At 42.7% G+C, this 20182-nt stretch overlaps 1 protein-coding gene and 1 non-coding gene across 3 annotated transcripts; both read right to left on the reverse strand.

Moving 5' to 3' along the window:
• Positions 1 to 543: 543 nt before the first annotated feature.
• On the reverse strand, positions 544 to 682 carry LOC128338275 (small nucleolar RNA SNORA49). Its single transcript, XR_008312562.1, has one exon. It is a non-coding gene; the product is annotated as a small nucleolar RNA SNORA49 (small nucleolar RNA).
• A 3306-nt stretch (positions 683 to 3988) lies between these two features.
• On the reverse strand, positions 3989 to 19844 carry TCTN2 (tectonic family member 2). 2 transcript variants are annotated; one of them, XM_053279849.1, is made up of 18 exons: positions 19432 to 19844; positions 18175 to 18279; positions 17867 to 17940; positions 16998 to 17202; positions 16605 to 16705; positions 14028 to 14224; positions 12513 to 12636; positions 12240 to 12372; positions 11505 to 11570; positions 11295 to 11399; positions 10078 to 10155; positions 9694 to 9774; positions 8457 to 8568; positions 7307 to 7410; positions 6757 to 6913; positions 5941 to 6066; positions 5472 to 5560; positions 3989 to 4267 (listed from the first exon to the last, which is right to left on the reverse strand). In XM_053279849.1, the coding sequence occupies exons 1-18, from the start codon at positions 19502 to 19504 to the stop codon at positions 4152 to 4154; spliced, it is 2046 nt and encodes a 681-aa protein (XP_053135824.1). In that variant the 5' UTR covers positions 19505 to 19844; the 3' UTR covers positions 3989 to 4151. The 2 variants fall into 2 exon arrangements, with proteins under 2 accessions (XP_053135824.1, XP_053135825.1); XM_053279850.1 differs by having other exon boundaries at positions 19348 to 19464.
• Positions 19845 to 20182: the final 338 nt, after the last annotated feature.

Here is a 20182-nt window from a genome sequence, read left to right on the forward strand (position 1 = left end):
ACAATCAAGTCAGTTTACAAATTCAGAATAAGAGAAACAAATTCAAAGATGACAAACTGGGGGGTAAGTGGGTGGGAGAATAAACACAACACTTAAGCACCATAAGAGATCCAGCCACAGCAGTAGCAATTTATTGAGAGCAGATTAAAAGCATGCTGAACACACACACACACACACACACACACACACACACACACACACACACAGAGCATATATTGCTTAGTTTTACAGGGTTTAGATCATGTCAGCCAGCAACAAGATTTGCTGCTTGTAAGATTTCTTCCAAGGTCTTCTCAATGAATCTTTAGACAACGTTACTATAAAGCTCTTTTTACCTTTAGCACTTCTGAAGACTATCAGCTGATCCAGGTGTCGTCAGTTAAGTAGCTCCAAGATTGCTTTACTTCAAATAAACTGAAGAAGCACTCACTTCTAAGGTGCTAGGATGCTGGAATATAAACAAACCTTCTTTTTAAAAGGCACTTTATAGTATACATCTTATGCAAGTAAGGCATAAGCAAGATACCCTATGACCAAGATTAAAATGTTTGCTCCAAATTGTAGACCCCAAAGGAAACCAAGGATCCAACTGGGGAGGGAAAGGAGCAAGATTTCAATGTATCCTCAGGCAATGCCAGAGCACTTGACTGTTCACAGAGCCCCTGGAGTAAGGCTGAGGTAAAACAGATGCTGAATCCAAGACTGGTCCCCCCCCCCCCAATTCTTTGATGTTAGAAATGGTGTGAGTTTGTGGTGTCATCTAAAATTCAAGCATTATCTCCTTTCGAGTAAATACAGATATAGCCTATTCTTAAACTCTAATTTTAAGGCTGTCTTAAATTCAGATATGACTTCTATTCAGGTAAATACAATAATATGCAAAGTCAGGACTAATTTTGAGCCGCAGTAATGATGACTGTTATTCGTCTGTCAATCAAACAAGATGATGCTATTGTCAAAACAGTCTACTCTTGAGATTCTTGGGAGAACAAAGGGATGTGGCAGAGAAAGCCTCAAATCCTTAAGGTCAAAGTGTTCACCTTCTTTAGACATTCCCAAATAGGTGCAGATCAACATCTCTTGAAAAATTTCACAAATATATAGCTTTTCTTCCCCATCAGCTACTGACTTACCTGTTTAACGAATTAGCAGCCAAATCCAACATGCCCTATGAAACGCTTTCCTTCAGTGGCATTATAATGTATGCATTAACAGAACCACCCCCAAAGGCAAATACGTAACCAGTGGGGCCCACTGCAGTCACAAGCCAGCCTATTCCTTAAAAAGCAGCTGTACCTGTTGGATTTATGTCATTACCCTGCCGTTAAAGGAGGACTGTGTGGAGCCACAGGCAATTGCCTAGTTGCCTTTGTTCTGCTTCTCCTCCATACAGCAAGTTGAAGGATGGGGGTAAGAGCTCTACCTAAGGGATTTCTGCCTGTCGTGCAACTCAGTGCCCAGAAGCCCTGCCTGGGAAGGAGAGGAAGAGGAGAGGAGAGGAGTCCATCTTAAGGAACCGGCAACGCGGCAAAACTTGAAGCCATCGCCTACACGCTGTGGCTTCCATTCTTCAAAGCACCCTAGTCCACCCTGCCAAAGCGCCTACTTGGTCCGTCCGAGCGGACTCACTCCAGCAATATCTACACTGGGTGAAGCCACTTACGAACTGCCTTAGGGGACGTTCCGAGGGTCAGAGAGGAGACTCTGACGAGGGCCTGATGGGAACGAGGGAAGCAAGCGTTCCATTGGTCAATACCAAGCTAGAGGTCCCGCGATGGGCGGGGAAATATGACTGATGGGCCAACCAGCCTATGACAAGTAAGGCATGCTGGGCGGGGAAAGAGCGGTTGCTTGGCGCTCCCCATAGGCCCGTTTAGCTGCCACCCACCAGTCTCCTAGGAGTCAAAACTAACTAAATAACCTTGTAAAGAACCTAGGAAGACAGAATGGAGCACGTTTCCAGCCCAGGCCGTTTAAAACCAGTGTAGTGTAGGCCAGAGTGCTGGACCTGAGTTTATAATTTTTACATTTAGATCCCGCTCTTCCTCCAAGGAGCCCTGAGCGATGCACTACATACTTGAATTTCTCTTTCACAACAACCCTGTGAAGTAGGTTAGGCTGAGAGAGAAGTGACTGGCCCAGAGTCACCCAGCTAGTTTCATGGCTGAATGGGGATTTGAACTCGGGTCTCCCCGGTCCTAGTCCAGCACTCTAACCATTACACCACGCTGGCTCAGAGTTGAAATCCCCATTCAGCCATGGAACTTACTGGCTGACTCCGGGCCAGTCACTTAACTCTCAGCCCATCCTACCTCACAGGGTTGTTGTGAGGATAAAAAAATAACCATGTTACACCGTTCTAGGCTCCGTGGGAGAAGAGTAGAATATAAATGTAGAAATAAATAAATCAGTCTAGTTTATTTAAGTAGATATAAAAAGCAGAACAGTCCACAGGCAAAACAAGGCAAAATGGTTAAAACGCACCAGCCAAGGTGCCTTTGTTCCTGTCTGGTGTTAGACAGGCGGCTCAGTCAATTTTAGGTCTTAAGTTGCAGTTCAGAAGTGCAACTTAACTTCTGCAACTGTTGCAGAAGTGCAACAGGTGAAGTCTGCACGCTCCTAGGAGCCATGCAGCATGGGATCAGCTAACAAGCTAAACGAACACAAAAGTAACATTATGGAAGCAGTAACCTCAAGAGTTCACTTAAAAGCTGGCTGTTTCCTTTATAAGGAAAGAATTGAGGGAAGTTTCGATATGAAACTTGATTGAGTTTCTAGGCTGAACAAAGGCCCATTTCATTACAACCAGGTAGGGGTTTGTTTATTTGAAATAGGCTACCAGAAGCCAGCAGGGAATTAATTCATTAGTAGAGCAATTTGTGGGTTGGGAGCTTAATTCCCACAGAATAGGGAAAAACCTATAGCTTCTCTTCTGTATGCCGATGATGTTGCAATTTGTTGAGATCACAGATAGGCCTTGAGTTCTGGTCCACTGGAGTGCTGCAAATGAGCTTGAAAGTAATTATTAAAAAATGATGGGACTGGGATTTGCTAAATGCCCAAAATTACACAGATGGACAATTAACAGGCAGAACAAGTGAAAAGCTTCAAATTCTTAGGAGTGGTTTTTCACTCCTTGGAGTCTCCTAGCGTGCCTCGGATACAAGGCACACAGCGAAGAGCAGGATGGGATACAGGCAGTGCAGGCACAGCAGGAGCAGGTGGTAGACAGATGGGCTCAATCAACTTGGGGGTGATTTAAGCAGTCTGTTGGACGGGAGCTGAGGCCCTGTCCCATGGCCCCAAAGTATCATAGGAATTCCGGGCGGCGGGGGGTGATATTGACAAAATTCAGGTGGAATTTATCCCACTTGGTGGTTGGTTGGTTAAATCCCCATACCTCACAGGGTTGTTGTGAGGATAAAATAGGGAGAACCATGTACACCATAGTGAGCTTGTTAGAGGAAGAAATATGGCAAATAAGGGGAAAGGAATCTCAATACTAAACTCTCCTTCCCCTTTTTATGGTTGGTCAGAACTATAATGGCAAGAGCCAAGAACTGGGAATGTTAAAGAGAGTAATTGTTTGAATGCAGTTCTCTCACACTGGGCAGCTTGACTGATCCGCAGTGAGCTGAGCTGTGTCTCCTTCAGCATAGGATTGCAGTCATATTGCGACGGGGGAAATGCTGCAAACCCAGTGGCAACCATTTCATGGAAGGCCCTTGTTAGGAACCTTATAGACTAAGGGAGCTTGGTCTGGCTGGTGCAATGCGAGAAGCTAACTTGAAAAATATTGGCAGTTTCTAAATGGCAAGTTACTCGATAGGGTGTCATTGGTTGAAGGTCTGAGACACAGACGGCCTCCTGAATAGAACATCTGCTGTTTCTTTCTTGGCTACCAGAGAAGACACCTCTTTGAAATCAAATCTGAGGCTGTGTCAGGAATGAAATGGCTCATTTCATCTTTACACCAACCATCCACCAATATTTTTCTACATACACATTTTTATTTTGCCATTTTTTGCCCTTATAAAAAATATACATTTTAAAAAGTCTTCTCTTTCATTACAAATTTTACAAAAGTACCAATTATGAAACACAGTTTAAAAAAACATTGTTAAAATGGCTCCCTTTACATATAAACAGGTTCATGTTTTACTCCACATTTTAGAGATTCTTCTCCAAGGATCACTTAGCACCACCGCAATTAGGATGAAAAATGCCAATATCAAGCCTTTGGCAAGCGAGTGGGCGTATGGTTCCCCTGAAAGAGAGTTTGAAACAGATTAAGAGCATTGCACTATTAGTGTTCTTTTCGTACGGTTATCATGAAATGCTCATGCACTAAAACAGTGCTGTGTGTGCAAGTAGTTTTGATGCACAAAGCAAACAGCCATTCACACCTGAGTGCAGAAAAGTATATCCATAGGCACTGAGACGAGAAGCAGAGGAACAAATCAGAGCAGTGCCCCATGTCACACATATAGAAACATATATTTGGAACGCTTTGGACCGCGCTCCCTGCTGGAATAAGAGCTTCCCGATCTCTGACAATTTTTAAAAAATCTTTAAAGACACATTTGTTCACCCAGGCTTTTAATTAAATACTGTTTTAATAGTTTTAACTTCATTTTAAAATAGTTTTATGGTTTTAAATTCTTACAATGTTTTAACTTTTTGTTGTCATTTATTTTAACCAATGTTTTAATTTGTCATTTATTTGTAAACTAATGTTTTAACTTTTTGTTTTTGTTGTAAACCACCCAGAGATGTAAGTTTTGGACGGTATAAAATATGTTAATTAAATAAATAAATAAATAAATAAATTCTTCATCATCAATCTTTATTACAGTCACAGACCAACATAAAGTACATTTTAAAACCTAAGTAGCAACATATTTTACACTAACTGAGCCACGAGACACCTTTTAAAGTGGTGATCCTCTTAAATTTAGCAGGGGGAGAGCAATTGGCCCTATCCAATCCCAGCACAGCATCCTTCCAGTGGGTGTTGCTGGTATCTGCCTTATGTTTCTTTTTAGATTGTGAGCCCTTTGGGGACAGGGGACCATGTTAATTAATTATCTATCTATATAATATGTTAAGGACATACGTGGCAAGCCCTGCCCACACAGTGCTTTACCAATCGGAGGTGACAGAGCAGAAGCACTGTGGTGATTGGGCAGTGGGGAGGGGGTGATTGGGTGGCGGGGAGAGGGAGGGCGGCTGACACTGAGCAATAGAACAGGGGCTGTGGTGGGGGGCAAGAAGAGCAACAAAATCCTAGCACACAGATGCTCTGTGTGGGTTCAGCTAGTTTATGTAAAATAGCCCTGTCTCTGAAATGAGTGGGAACCCTCACGTAGTCCTGGGCAAGCTGCATCACCAACAAATTCTTCTCTGTTGTCATTCCAAGAAGTAAATCAACCAGTTGAAAACAGCATCCTCTCTCCCACCCATCTTCTTACCTGTGTAGCTGCGTGTCAAGGGATAAAAAAGCTCTGGCCAGCAAACATCATTTCTCCTGCAGTCATATTCTGTGTAGTTAATCTGAAATCTGCAAAAAGAAAAAGGGGGAAACCAGTCCAAGGGCATTCACCTGTATAATGTGTACATAATCCTGATCTAATTCTGTCTCACTTCTACATGGCTTTTCCAGCAAGCCCTATTCACTGATTCATTGATGCTACTAGTTCTGTATTTAACAGGCAGAGCAATCCTGTGGTCCAGTTACACCAGTGGTAACTCTGGAGCTACACCAGTGCAGGGGGTTATTCAGATTTCTCTCCAAGCACAGGATGGCACCCATAGTATTTATTCAAACAATTTTTAGCATTACAGCCATGAATCACTGAGCTAAACCACACTAGACAGACAGAAAATAAGACAAATTTTATTCCTTATGCCAGAATTAAAGTTATTGTACCCAAAAGTTACCTTGTCATTGGAACTGGGGGTTGAGCTGGTATTTTAATAAAGTGTACTGCAGCAGAGATAGGAAGAGAGCTGGCTTTATCTTCACAGATAACTGGACACTGAACTTGCCAAGTTACTGTCGAAAAACTAGATGTGGGGGGGAAATATTGATATTATGCTGAATGGGAAACCTCAGGAAGGAATGATGAAAACACTACTATTTTCATTTATTACAGGGATTTGCTATCCCACTTTTCAGTCCAACCTGCTTAATCTACATATTTCGGAAATCAGCTGTTCCATGTGCAGATACCCGCCTCCCATCACACACAATCCTGGGTCATAACCAATCAAGCAATATAGGAATAAGTGGAGGTTGCTTTTCAACAGAGACAGCCACTAATATGCCTATATGGGCAAACGGTAGGGGTGGAGAAACTAGATCTACAGTGCATTTTGCAAAAGAGAATGGAACATAGGAAACTGCCATAAACTAAGTCAGACCATTGGTCCATCTAGCTTAGTATTGTCTACACAGACTGGCAGTGGCTTCTCCAAGGTTACAGGTAGAAGTCTCTGCCAGCCCTATCTGGAGGTGCCAGGGAGGGAACCTAAACCTTTCTGTATGCAAGCACGTAGACATGCTTCCCAGAGTGGCCCCATAATATCTTACGGTGCTCACATGTAGTCTCCCATTCAAATACAAACCAGGACAGACCCTGCTTAGCAAAGTCATGCTTGCTACCAAAACACCAGCTCTCTGCTCATGGACCACCTCTATGAAAATCAACAAAGAAAAAGAGCAAATCTGCTAAACAGAGCTAGAACTTGACATACCTGAGCTGTACGCCTAGTATCTCCTGCTGGGGAATCCCTTCTATTGCACCCACGTCAGCAGTGATAATCTGAATGTTTAAGTGAGCAGGAATATCAGGGCAAATGCCTTTTAAATTCCCAACACTTGCATTTGTAGTGGAATCAAGTGCATCTAAACCTGTTAAGGAAAAAGGGGGGGGCGGGACTGTTCTGAGAAAGAATGGCTAAATCAGGTGTTAATGTTAGCAGTTTTTCTTTCAGGGTTACAAGGGGAAAGGGTTAATTTTGTTTTATTTTAGGGACAAGTTGTTCAGTCATGTTTACCAGAAAATAGTTATCTAAAATATCAAAATTCAGCTGTCAATTCCAAGCTTAATACAGCAGAAGTATACTAAACCTCTGCACCATTCTAAACAATATTGAGAACTTCACAAAGCTGATATACTGTATCTCCAATTCTCCCATGCTTTAGATTATAGATTTTATAATGGAAGCTAAAATAAGATAGAAACATTATTTTAACTAAAAGAAAACTCCATTAACTTGATATTAGAGAATGATGCATACTCACGAATGACTTCGACCCAGTCATCTGGGACACTCGAATTGGCGTTGCCTGTCTTTCCGACATAGCTCGCTTGCACCAAGGAATTCAGCCTTTCAGTAACATTCTCCCTATAAAACATATACACCTTACAACTAAACTCAAAGCATTTCCACTTTGGCCATACAGTTTATTACATATTGTAGGTCTCTGAACAGAAACCAATCAAAGTTTTAGAAACTTTGTTTCAATTTTTTTCTTGTGTTTAAATTTTTTGCTGTAAACCGCCTTGGGATTGCTTTAATGAAAGGCGGTATATAAATTCAACAATAAAATAAACAAACAAACCAATGAGGGTAAATTCAGCAAAAGACCTACTTTCCCCTAACCACAAAATCTGCACTATATCGAGGAGAGGCATGGCTCACTTACTTGAGCCATCTATCTGCTGTGCTTGCATTTTAGAACAGTGCATCTTGTTCTAGTACAATTGCTTCTACTTCCATGTTAAACTACAGGGGTGAGAGGAGGATTTCTAGCAAAGAAACTTCAGGCTGTACCGAATACTGAGGGTTTCACTGGGGAAAAATATTAGGACTTCCCACAGCCCCAAATTAAAGGAAAGCAGAAAAGACACAAACGGAGCAGATTTTAATATGACCCACCCAACCTTAAGCCCTTGAGTGGCAAGCCCCATCCATTTCTCCGTGTAAACCGCCCTGAGCCATTTTTGGAAGGGCGGTATAGAAATCGAATGAATGAATGAATGAATTTCAAAGGCAGAGTTAAGCACAGGTTGAGATCTCAGCCACTGAAGTCCATGGGAATTAAAAAGAACCCATCATTGTTTTAAAATTGTTTTAAAGTTTTTTGAATCTGTGTTGTTGTATTGTAAACCGCCCAGAGATGTTAATTTTGGGGTGGTATACTGTATAAATATGCCAAATAAATACAATATATATGCTTCACTTTGGGTGGATCATTCCCTTTTTATTTTGTTTTTATTTCAAACATTAGGAACGGAGTACGTAAAATACAGAAGGAGAGAGGAGCTGCTTAGCACCTTGAAGAGCTACCAGCTGATGGGAGCCTGTTATTTCCAGTGCTAGGATTAGACCCCCACTGTCATTTTAAATACATCACAAGCTGGAAAAGGGGAGAAATCTCTGCACCTCACCTTAGCTGTCCGCAGTCTTCCTGAAGATCAACTTCTAAAATGCATCCAGATACCATATTGAATCCAAACGCAAGTGGGGTGAGGCTTGCCGAAGTGCACAGACCTGTGCCATCTGTGTAACAAAAACATTTTGCTTGAGAAACCCTCAGATCAGCTTTGTCAATTTCTCACTTGTATTTTTAAACTATCTTATTTTGAATGAGAATGCAAAAGTGAAAATCTGAAGTGTTCCTTAATTACATTCAGCTTGGTGACCAAGTACTCAAAATATACATCTATTATTATTATTACTACTACTACTACTACTACTGCTGCTGCTGCTACTACTACTACTGCCTATGGCAATATCCCTGGGTTTGTAAACATTTCCAGAGCTAGGCTTTGCAAAATTTCTGTTCTGGATCTGTTCTGGAATGGGTTCAAGGGAGAGCATTAAGAGAAGGAGTTGCAGAAGAGACATTTAGGTAGAGACTCTCTCTCTCTCTCTGTATCTTAGATACATCTAAAATATTGTTTAATGATATTTTTCAGAACTTATATGGATAAAGTATTTTACAGTATATTTATTTTGACACTAACCATGCTTGATTACCCCTAGGCCTTCGCTGGGCCTTCTCGAGAGCCCATTTTAATGCTTTCCCCTCAGCCTTGCTTACTGGGAGGTTTCAACATCTACCCATGGAGGCTGGGCTTTGCACTTGCAGCTCTGATGAAACTGAAACTATTGCTCATATTTTATTGTATTGTAGTTTCTATCAGGATTTAAGGGACTGTCTGATTCTACCCTTATTGACTAGATTCCCTGGACATTCTGGTGATTTTTTAGTTAAAATTTTACTTGCAGATAATGATTCCTTTATTTCTTATGCCGTGGCAAAATTTTGTTATATAGCCATTAGGGTGCGTAGCTCCTTGACTGATTCAAAGGGGAGCTCGGACTGTTCATGAGACTGCTTCGATGATGATTTGGTATCACTCTAATTACTACTGTGATATTGTTTATTCATCTGATATTTATTTTTTGCTAATGCAACCTTTGTAATTTCTGGCTTTATTCTTGGTCAATGACCGTAAATAAATTAACTAACTAACTAACTAACTACCCCTATGCAAACAGTACAAAGGGCTAAAATTACAGTACAAAGGGCTAAAATTAGTGTTGTACTAACAAATTTTGGGAATTTTTCCCCCCTTTTATATTGCTATTCTGCAACATTTCATATCAAAAGTGTAGTACCAGGTTTCCAAAGATTCAAAGTGGTAACAGCATCAGAAGAATTCAAATTTGCCGCTCTAATCGGTTTGCCAACTTGATAACCTATATACACAAAGAGAATCTGGTGTGAGGTTTAACAGGTATCCACTGATACCAGCAAGCAATTGTATTAGTGTTCCCAGAGTTAACATCCAAGACACATATATACAATACACACACACATACATTTTGGATTCTACTTAAAGCCAAGAGGATTAGTAAACAAATATGGTAATGACAAATTAAACTGAGAGGCAAGAACATTGATGTCCCAAAAACAGTGATGGAGGGAGGAACTGAATATCATGAATTGCTGGCGATCAATACAAAATGACACTGGTCTTACAAGCAAATGAGAAATTTCACCTGGATTCCCAGACAATTCTTCTGTGTTGGTAGTATTTACACTTACAAAGGAGATAGTGAATCTCTGTCTTGGTAACTCTGTGAAAAGAAAAAGATACGCTGTAAACATTAATAACAGAAAGGATACCATCATGTAGAAATTTTAATCTCCCAGTTGCATTGTTGCCAACGTTTTGAAAATCAGGGCATTATGAAACAAGGTTACATCTATTATATATCCACCCATACTGTTGCCTTTTTTTTTTTCTGCTGATGAGTCCAAAGAAGAATGGAGCTTTGGGGTGACTTTAATAAACCACCACAGAGAACACAGATGTGCACTCTGTAAGCAGCACAATATGTAGCAAGAACCCCACCGCCAAACATTTGTGGCTACATTAGAACGATGGGACATGGCACAAATGTCCGGAAACTAGTTGGTCCAGAATGCGGCAGCCAGGCTGGTCTCTGGGTCATCCAGAAGAGACCATATTACTCCCGTATTGAAGGAGTTACACTGGCTGCCAATATGTTTCCAGGCAAAATACAAGGTGTTGGTCATAACCTATAAAGCCCTAAACAGCTTGGGCCCTGGGTAGTTAAGAGAATGTCTTCTTCGTTATGAACCCCACCACCCTTTGAGATCATCAGGAGAGGTCCATCCGCATTTGCCACCAGCTCGTCTGGTGGCTACTCAGGGACGGGCCTTCTCCGTCGCTGCCCCGAGGCTTTGGAATGCGCTCCCTAGTGAAATAAGAGCCTCCCCATCTCTGACATCTTTTTAAAAGTCTCTAAAGACGCATTTCTTCACCCAGACTTTTAACTGATATTGTTTTGTTTTAATGTTTTTAGAATATTGTTTTAAAATTTTAAATTGTGTTTTAAATTTCTTGCTTTTAAATTTTTTTGTTTTTGTTTTTAATTAATGTTTTACTTTTAATCTTGTTGTAAACCGCCCAGAAATGTAAGTTTTGGGCGGTGTAAAAATATGATAAATAAATAAATAAAATAAAATAAAAACAGGCTGGGATCCAATGAATGAATCCCAGTGATGGATCTCTCCCCAGACCCTTTTCTCTTTGAACAATACTCTCATGCCATATCACTAACTTTTTTTCTGAACTCCCCCCAGGTTTAAACACAGTTTAGTCCTGGGCATTGGGGATGGGTGGGGGGGGGGAAACACACACGTTTGTGTTCAATTCTGACCGAGCAGCACAAAAGAAAGATGAAGGTACCTTCTGGACATATTGCTCCAGAAAGGACTCTGACCTTCATTTCTATTATTCTCCTGCCTTCCCATGTGATGGTATAATCTTCTGCAATGGTCACATTTTTGCATTCTGGAAACAAAGAAGATGGAATCCACAGTTTCATTGGGGCTCAAGGAAGCAGTTGTACTTCAGTGAACACTTTTATATCTCAAGTTACACTAAAGGTGTATTTACCTCTAGGAGCGCAGCTAGCTATATTTGTCGTCTTTGTTTCATAGGTCACCTGTGGCTGAATGTTGTCTGGCAAGGGGGAAAAAATCATTAATATACTTTGCCTACAAACAAGCTGCAATGGAAGGGCTAATATTAATACTGAATACATTTGCCTTATTTCAGCAGATTCCTAAGTGCAGAAGCCAGATTTTGTCTTCAGGCTGTTTTTCTGGATTGGGAAGTACATGCAAAAAGGTGGGCCGCAGCTACATTTCCTTTAGCCGCATTTCGATGCTACTAGTGCCATCTGCTGGTGGGTAAGTGTGCCCAAGCTTTTAGTAAACTAAACCTAAAACCATGTAACAATTTAAGCTTGACAGCGTACACCAAAAGACAGGAGCACAGCCAACCACTGTGAACCGCCCAGAGGCTTGCGTTTTCGGTGGTATATAAATGTGTTAAAAAATAAAAATAACTGAAGGTAACCGAACCCTTCGGTCAGCTTTAGTACGGACATAACACTTTGGTCCTCGGCTCTTTGTCCCACCACCATCAGCAAGCACAAGGGACAGGGCCTTCCTGGTATTGGCACCCAGGCTGTGGAACTTCTTGCAACAAGAGAACTTCTTACTGACATCTTATCACTCTTCTATTTACTATTGTTTTATCACAGTTGTGAGACACTCTGGGTTGAAAGGCAATACACAAATACGTTAACAACAAACAATGTATACTTTCCCATCAAAAGCAACATACCTCCGGTACCACTATTTATTGCAACATTCAGCATCATGCCACCTCCTCCATTGCAAGTAGCGAGGCATTCAGCATCAACATTCTGGAGGAACGCAACAGGGGCATTCCTTGCACATTGCCCAGCTATGAATTGCTGCAGGCAATTCACAATGAAAAAGAACAGAAGGTGTGATTCATTTTTGGCGCAATTTTCTTTTTTCAAAATAAAGCAAACATTAGAAAACCCACATATTGATGGACAAGGAGGGTCATTTATGCAAACCGGTTGCTTACCTGAGGAACTGTAAAATACTCATTTTGTGCAGTCAGAATTGGATCACCTTGTTTGTAACCGCTAGACATTTTTCCTGGGACAGTTTCAGATGGAATCTTAAATGCAGTGACTTGAGATGAAGACCTGCGAACATTTTTTTCAAAACACATCATATTAATATTTAAGCCTTAAACGTAGAGTTATTTTGGGCATGCTGAGCTGCAATGGTGCAATCTGCTGTGATCATGCCAGCCCTGTCCACTAGGCAGAACTAGGTGGTCTTCTAGGGCACCAGTTCTTGGTGGGGGAGTGTCCCATAAGAGACTGGGAGCTTACTGGTCATCGATGTAGGCTGGTCTTTCAACCTGTCAAATGAGCAGCCTAGACAGCTCAAGTTAAAGTGGGGACCATGCATTTCTTGGCTGGGCGGGGACAGGGGGTATCAAAGTTAAATTTCATCTAGGGTGCCAAAAACCCTGGGGTTGGTCCTGATTGTGGCATGTGACAAATTGCAGGAGACGACAATGACACAAACACTGGGAAAGACCGTGGTGGGGCTGTTCTCTTTGGCCACCTGCACCCTTTGAATAAAACCTGGCTGGATCTCGACTGCAGCAAAACATGGTAAATGTATACATTATCTTTGAAACAAAGTAGAACCAACACCTAATATAAAGAATGAGGCTCAGTGAATAGCCTGGGAGCAGCTGTGGGTCTGAGCAGGAACCTGGAGGGAAGACTGCTAAGAACCCCATGTAAGAGCAGGATACTTGCATATCAAATATTAGAGAATATTTTTATTTATTTGTAATATCTCTATACCGCCTGATACAGAAATCCCCAGGCGATGAACAAGTAAAAACATAAATACTAAAAACAATATAAAACAGTTAAAATTCATAAAACAGGTAAAAATAATCTCATTGAGTAAAAAACATTAAAATTAAAATAATCAAAATGAAGGGTCACAAAGGAGGAGACAGACAGGTAATAGCTCAGCATTTTAAGAGAAATACTCCTGGAAAAGCACTCCAGGACTGGAGTTGCATAGTGGAGGGCAAATCACACTGCCACAGAAGGAACAAAAATATTTGTGTTTGTGTGTGCGCACACACATACATTTTATATATCTCCATCCCCCCGCCAAGAAAGTCCCAAACAAGCTAAAAAGAAGAAGCTAAAAAGAGGAGCTTTGCAAAATGATGTGAACACAGGGGGTAGGGAGTGACTGTACCACTTTCTCACAGGCAGCATAACAGGAAATGCTCATTAAACAGCCACCAATAAGCTACTTGTGGACAACTCCCCAAAACAGCTGTACACAGCACTGGATATAGGAAAAGAAATCCTCAATGTAAGATATGCACAGTGGAGTTGTCCTAGGTGAATTCAAGTAAAGTATGGATCTTAATATTAAAATATTATGGAAATAAAAGGATCACACCATCACACCTTTGGTGTGATCCCAGTTGTACAAGTGTGTGTGTGTGTGTGTGTGTGTGTGTGTGAGTTTTCATACGAGTTTTCATACTTACGTAGTCCCGTGATAGAAATAACCAAGAAAAGGTGTATTGTTAAGGGAAGACTGCACACATAAGAAAGGAAACCAGTCAGGGATATTGTTTCCTGTCTGGGCAGAACACAACTGGTCAAACGTTGGGTTGACATCTCCACCAAACACTCCTTTAAAACAAGACCTATTGAACAGTTGCTTCATCTCTGAGGTGCATTCCTTGGGTGGGGGGGAAACAGACAAAAAATGATACAACAAAGTCAGACACAACCTCTGGCCAATTTGAAAATGAGTAGCATCAGCAGCAAACCTTACATGTATGTTTTAAGAAAGGCAAAAGGAGGCAGTACAGGCAGAACAGAGGAACTTCCTCTAGCTTTTTCTACCAAGTCAGGTGATTGGTCCATCTAGCTCATTACCGCCTACACTGACAGGCAGGAACTCTCTTGGGTTTCAGGTGGGTCTTTCCCAGCTCTATCTGGAGATGCTGCCAAGGAATGAACCTGGGACCTTCTGTATGCAAAGTAGATGATACCCACTGAGTATCTGGCCGATGACCGTAATAAAGGATTGATCACTCCCTGCCAACGGAGCAGGCACCTTTTCTTAGGGGTGATTCTCTTTATTTAGCAGGGAGAAAGCAACTGGCCCTATCCATCCCCAGCAGAGCATCCCTCCAGTGGCTGTTGCTGGTGTCTATCTTATGTTTCTTTTTAGACTGTGAGCCCTTTGGGCTCGCAACATACAGTTGGTTGGCGGGTTAGGAATGAACCAAGCTGATTGTAAACAACCAAAAAGCGGCCGGGGGCGGAGAGAAAAACTCTGGATATGGCCTCCCTTTTGCTTTGCTTAGCATCCAGCCTGATGGAGAGTTCTGAAGCACTCAAAAGCTTGTTACTCACAACCTTGGTTCATCCTGATCGGTGGGTATGAAGCTGCTTTGGGGACAGGGAGCCATTTCATTATTTATTTATATCTCTGTAAACCACTTTGGGGACTTTTGTTGAAAAGTGGTATATAAATATGATATCATAGATAGATAATCTGTCACTGAGGTACAGCCCCATCCAGTGGGGGGGGGGAATGGAGGGCTGAGGGGGTCATAATCGCCTCCTAGATAAGGAGCTTGACCACTCACATACCCCTGGACCCTTGTGGTTAATTGAAGGAAACACACTTCTCACCAATCGATCAATCTATATTAAGAACAGTTCCCCATGTGCTCAGATCTGTGTTCTTTAAAAATATATATAAAATATGTCACTTTTCCTGTTTAATAAAAGATTTGAAATTATGCTCACCCCCCAGAAATGCATTTTGCCCCTTCTGTGCCCCACTTATTTCTTCTCCTGGTGCCACAGGGTATCATCTTGGAAGGCGCTCAAATTGCTTATCAATCAAGAGACCCCTGCACTTTTCATCAATTAGCATTTCCCCCATATATTTTTCTTCTTGTTATTCAAACTAAATGGCGATCCGAAGAAATAACTTTTGTCAGCTTATTATGTCATAGCACTAGATTTAAAGAGTAAGACACATTTTTTGAGAAAGCTTTGGCATGCATTTTTGTAGACTTCCACCTAAGTCAGGGTTCTTCATTGTAAGGCCCAGGGACCAGTGGTGGCCCCACCAACATGACGAATATTTATCCCCTGCTAACCGAGCAAAGAGGCACCTTTTTAAAGTGGCGATTCTCTGTATTTAGCAGGGGGAGAGCAACTGGCCCTATCCATCCAGCCTATCCGAGGCACGATGCCTCTCAATACCAGTTGCAGGAGAGCAACAGCAGGAGAGAGAGCATGCACATACCTCTTGCCTGTGGGCTCCCCAGCGGCATCTGGTGGGCCACTGTGGGAAACAGCAGGCTGGACTAGTTGGGCCTTGTGCTTGATCCAGCAGGGCTGTTCTTATGTTCATCCCCAGCACAGCATCCCTCCTGTTGCTGGTGTCTACCTTCTTTTTCCTTTTTAGACTGTGTGGTCTTTGGGGACAGGGAGCCATTTTATTTATTTATATCTGGGTAAACCACTTTGGGAACTTTTGTTGGAAAGCGGTATATAAATATTCATCGTATTCATAACCCTAAGTGCCGTTCCCTGATTAATTGTTTGTGTGAAGCTTCGGCCAAATCTGAATACTCTGCACAGTCCCTTGGCACTGTGCAAAGGCAACCATTCTCACCACGCAGTGCTATTTATTTATTATTATTTATTTCTTCATTCGATTTATATACTGCCCTTCCAAAATGGCCCAGGGCAGTTTATAACAGGCTTTGCCCAGCGCTGGTGGGGTTCTTTATGGGAAACGGAGCCCTCTTGAGCCTCTGCACATGCACAGAATGCTGGGGAGTGTAGCCCTTCCCAGCACTTTCCTCCTAAAACTCTTAAGAGTGGGCTCCGTCCCTCTTAAAGGGCCCTCCCAGAACTGTGAAATGCACAGTACTGTGCAGAAGTCAAGACAGTGGAAAATGGCTCTCACTTTGAAGGCTCTTTGCCAAAGTGGCCCCTGCACGAAAACCAGGGAAGATCCCTGCCCCAAGGGATGCTGGAAATGAAGAAGCAGCAAAGCAATTTTTAAAACCTAAATGTAGAACCAATACCGGATCACAGCAGCAACGGATATCACAGGCTCCGGATATCAGGTTGCAAGGACAAGAGCCCAACGGCTGGAACACTTGATTGGGGATAACTGTTGCATTATCTGTTAAAAGATAAAAATGAGAGACTGAAATTCCTTACTTTGAAAGCATCTTCTGGGCCTGATCCAGTCAGTCCTTATGCATTAAGAAAGGGCTGCTGAGAGGCTCAGCAAAAAGGGACTCTCATCAGAGGTCCTTGCAAACACAAACATCCCATAACTTGCTTGTTATATACAAACCTAGGTTTAAGGCATTTATATGCATGCCAGAGATTCCTCTCTTTATAGATCAGGTTGCTGCCTCCCCCCCCCCCCCAATCTGAAACACAGTATAAAGCAGCAAGGATCCCAACACCTTCTACTTTTCCTGTCATATTTCCCAAGGACATGTTGGCGTATATTTCAGCTTGGATTAACAGACGGGCCACCACCACCAAGTCTTGGCAAGCTGAAACCTGCAGAGCGTCAACCAAGCAGAGGGCCTCTGGGCAGCAATCAGTGAGGTTGGAAGCACACATTTGGAGACTCCTGGTCAGGCGCACCATCACTCTGGAAACATTCTGAAACATACAGTTGGCCAGCTGGTTAGAAATGAACCAAGATGATCGTGAACAACCAAAAAGTGATGGGTGGGGTGGGGGAGGGGGGGATCCGCTGGGTATGGCCTCCCTTTTTGCTTTGCTTAGCATCCAGCCTGATGAAGAGTTTTGGAGAACTCAAAAGCTGGCTGCTCGCAATCTTGGTTCATTTTGGTTCATCTGGACTGGTAGATATGAAGCTGCTGTATGCTGAATCAGGCAATTGGTCTATCTAGCTCATTACCGACTGCTCAAGACTGGTAGCTGAGGAGTGGAGAATAGGCCAGGCCCATCTCCCACCATTTTCTCCCCTGCCCCAATATATATATATTTTTTACAAATGAATATGGGGTGCTCCAGCCACAAGCTGTTTAGCCCCTCACCATTTTTTGTGTGCCCCCCACCCATTAACATTTAGACTGGCAGCAGCTCTCCAAGGTTTCAGGCAGGGGTCTTTCCCAGCCCTCCCTAGAGATAAAGTGTGGACTCTTCCGCCAAGCTGCAGCCCCTCCCCTAGTTATGGTCCTAATAAAGATATTACCACACTGTGGCTTTTGATTTTTTGTTAGAGACCGACATGGCTATCTACAATCTTAATATAAATGCTTCACTTGTACTAAAAGGACAAAATCAGTATTTTACGAACCCCTTGAGAGGTGACAGTCAAACTCCAATCCCCCATCCTGTTTCTCCCACTACAATCTTCAAGGGGCAGCAGGCCTAAAAGAAAGCAAAGGTCCATTTATATGTATGCTCTGAGATTCATCCTTTTTGCTCAAGCATTTCCTAACCACTGTCACAGGTGGTGGTAGCAACAACAGAAAACATTGGAAAACACATATTTGTTGGGTCTACTATCCCAGGCTTTGGGTGTCAGAAAGCAGTTGTAAAGATTCAGCCAGTTTTTAAACACATGCAATTTGGACAAGGAAAATGTTTTCTAAGCAACCCTACCTGTTTCGTTGTCTGCCACAGCAAGAGAGAAAACAGCTGCTGGACTGCCAGCCAAAGAGGCAGTGACCACAGACCCAGACATGTGGATAAAGGAAGGCTGAAAACCTAAAAATACAGATCTATGTTCAGACCATCAAGAAATATTTTAATGCATGTATTTTTGCCCAAACAGCATTTCATATCAGACCTCACTCAGTTTAAGACGTTTTTCCTATGTATTCCATGAGTCTCATAAGATTTGACTTATCAGTGGGGTTGGGACCGGGCAGTGGGCACACAAAATGGTATTCCCCAGATAGGGTTCATGGCTAATAAAGGCATTTCAATAGGCGTTTTCTGTCACTTTGAGGGTTCTGTAACGTATAACTAGAGAAGTGCCCGAAGAAGATTTGGTTGGCTTTGTGTTGCATTGAACTGTGTATGTACTAAATGATATCATAACATCATCAATATACAAGCACCTGGGTAGGTGCAGTGAGGAGAAAACAAGAGCAGCAACTCTACACTGTGATCCTTTCTATCGAAATGTGATGTCAAATTTTAATTGAATGTTACCGCTGCTTGTTTTATGATCTGCATTTATTTAATTGTAGTTTCAAATACTGCATTTCATCTTTTCTTTCATCATACACCATCCTGACGATGTTACTGCGAGGGCAGCATGCATACGTATGTATGCATGCATGAATAGCCCGGCAGTCTACATGTCTGCTCCACAAGGTTGCCAGCTGTTGTATTTTCACCTGGCAGGACCCTTGAGCTTTTAACGGCTTAGTAGCAGGAGAAATAAAACAGACTACACCTTTTTCCTTGCAAGGAGATGTCATCATAATATAGTAATGTTATTTCATAAGTTCCTAAAACAACAAACCTACCACCAAACAAATAACCTCAGGCTGATCATCTACTTGTATATCTCTTGCCTTCCAGGAACTGTGGCAAGATACATATGATGAGCTTTATTGAACAAAAAGATAAAAGTTTATAGCGAAACATGGGCAAGCCAAGCAGAAGACGCACGTTTAAAACGTGTACATGGGGAAATTAGATAGAGGAAAACACGAGCTGCATCATGAGAATGCTGAGCTTTTAATACGAAAACATTTCTAACATAAGGTGCCTAAATAAAGACGAGAGCTGAGCTGCACCCATTGGATCGCTGCGTGGCTGCACCTGTTGGAGCTCTGCCTGTTGCGTGGCTGTGAGAAGAGCACAGGAGCCCCTTTCCTATTCCGGCGGCCTTTCAGCGCCACCCACCTGGAGGCCCATCCTGGGCCCGAGCCCTGGAAAGTAACAGCAAAGTCCCCCAAAGAAGCCGCCAGACGACCATGGCGGCGGGTCAAAATCGCCGCCTAAGGGAGTTGCGGCGGGGCAGGGAGGGCTAGGCCGCCGCCATCTTGCCGGCCGCCTCTCTCGGTCGCTATGGAGACGCCCCGAAAGAAGACCCAACCAAGGACGCCGGCTCTGAGAGGAAAATTACATATTGGAAACTAGCCCTGTTATATCTTGGGAACAAGCCCAAAGCCTTTCCTGCATCGAGAGCAGCGGCGTGGATGGCAGAATGCGGCGCAAGTTGAAGGCAACCGAAAGAGAAGAGAGACTTTACAGTTAACTCCCCCCCCTTATCTGTGTGGGTGGTATGCTCCATATTAAGGGCAGTGGGTGGTATATTCCACTGCAGTGCACACCACCACTCTCCTCTCCTACACTTCCCATCATGCCCCGGGGTAGAAAGTCACGGCTCACGTTACATTGGCTGCTGCCCCAAGCTAAGCCCGCTTAAGTGGCTATTAGTGGGTTTGTATGAGTAGGTTGTGCCAAGTCGATGGTGTCGACTCCTGGCACCCACAGAGCCCTGTGGTTTTCTTTGGTAGAATACAGGAGGGGTTGACCATTGCCATCACCCGCGCAGTATGAGATGATGCCTTTCAGTATCTTCCTAAATCGCTGCTGCCCGATATAGGAGTTTCCCATAGTCTGGCAATCACACCAGTGGGAATTCGAACCA

The sequence above is a fragment of the Hemicordylus capensis genome, chromosome 15, assembly GCF_027244095.1.
Source record: "Hemicordylus capensis ecotype Gifberg chromosome 15, rHemCap1.1.pri, whole genome shotgun sequence".
In the NCBI taxonomy this organism is placed as follows: domain Eukaryota; kingdom Metazoa; phylum Chordata; class Lepidosauria; order Squamata; family Cordylidae; genus Hemicordylus; species Hemicordylus capensis.

Coding starts and splice junctions, on each gene's coding strand:
- TCTN2 (XM_053279849.1), bottom strand. CDS start 19,504: ATGGTCGTCTGGCGGCTTCTTTGGGGGACTTTGCTGTTACTTTCCAGG. Junction 11,571..12,239: donor AATAAATAGTGGTACCGGAG/GTATGTTGCTTT, acceptor CCCCCTTGCCAG/ACAACATTCAGCCACAGGTG. Junction 9,775..10,077: donor AGAATTGTCTGGGAATCCAG/GTGAAATTTCTC, acceptor TTGTGTATATAG/GTTATCAAGTTGGCAAACCG.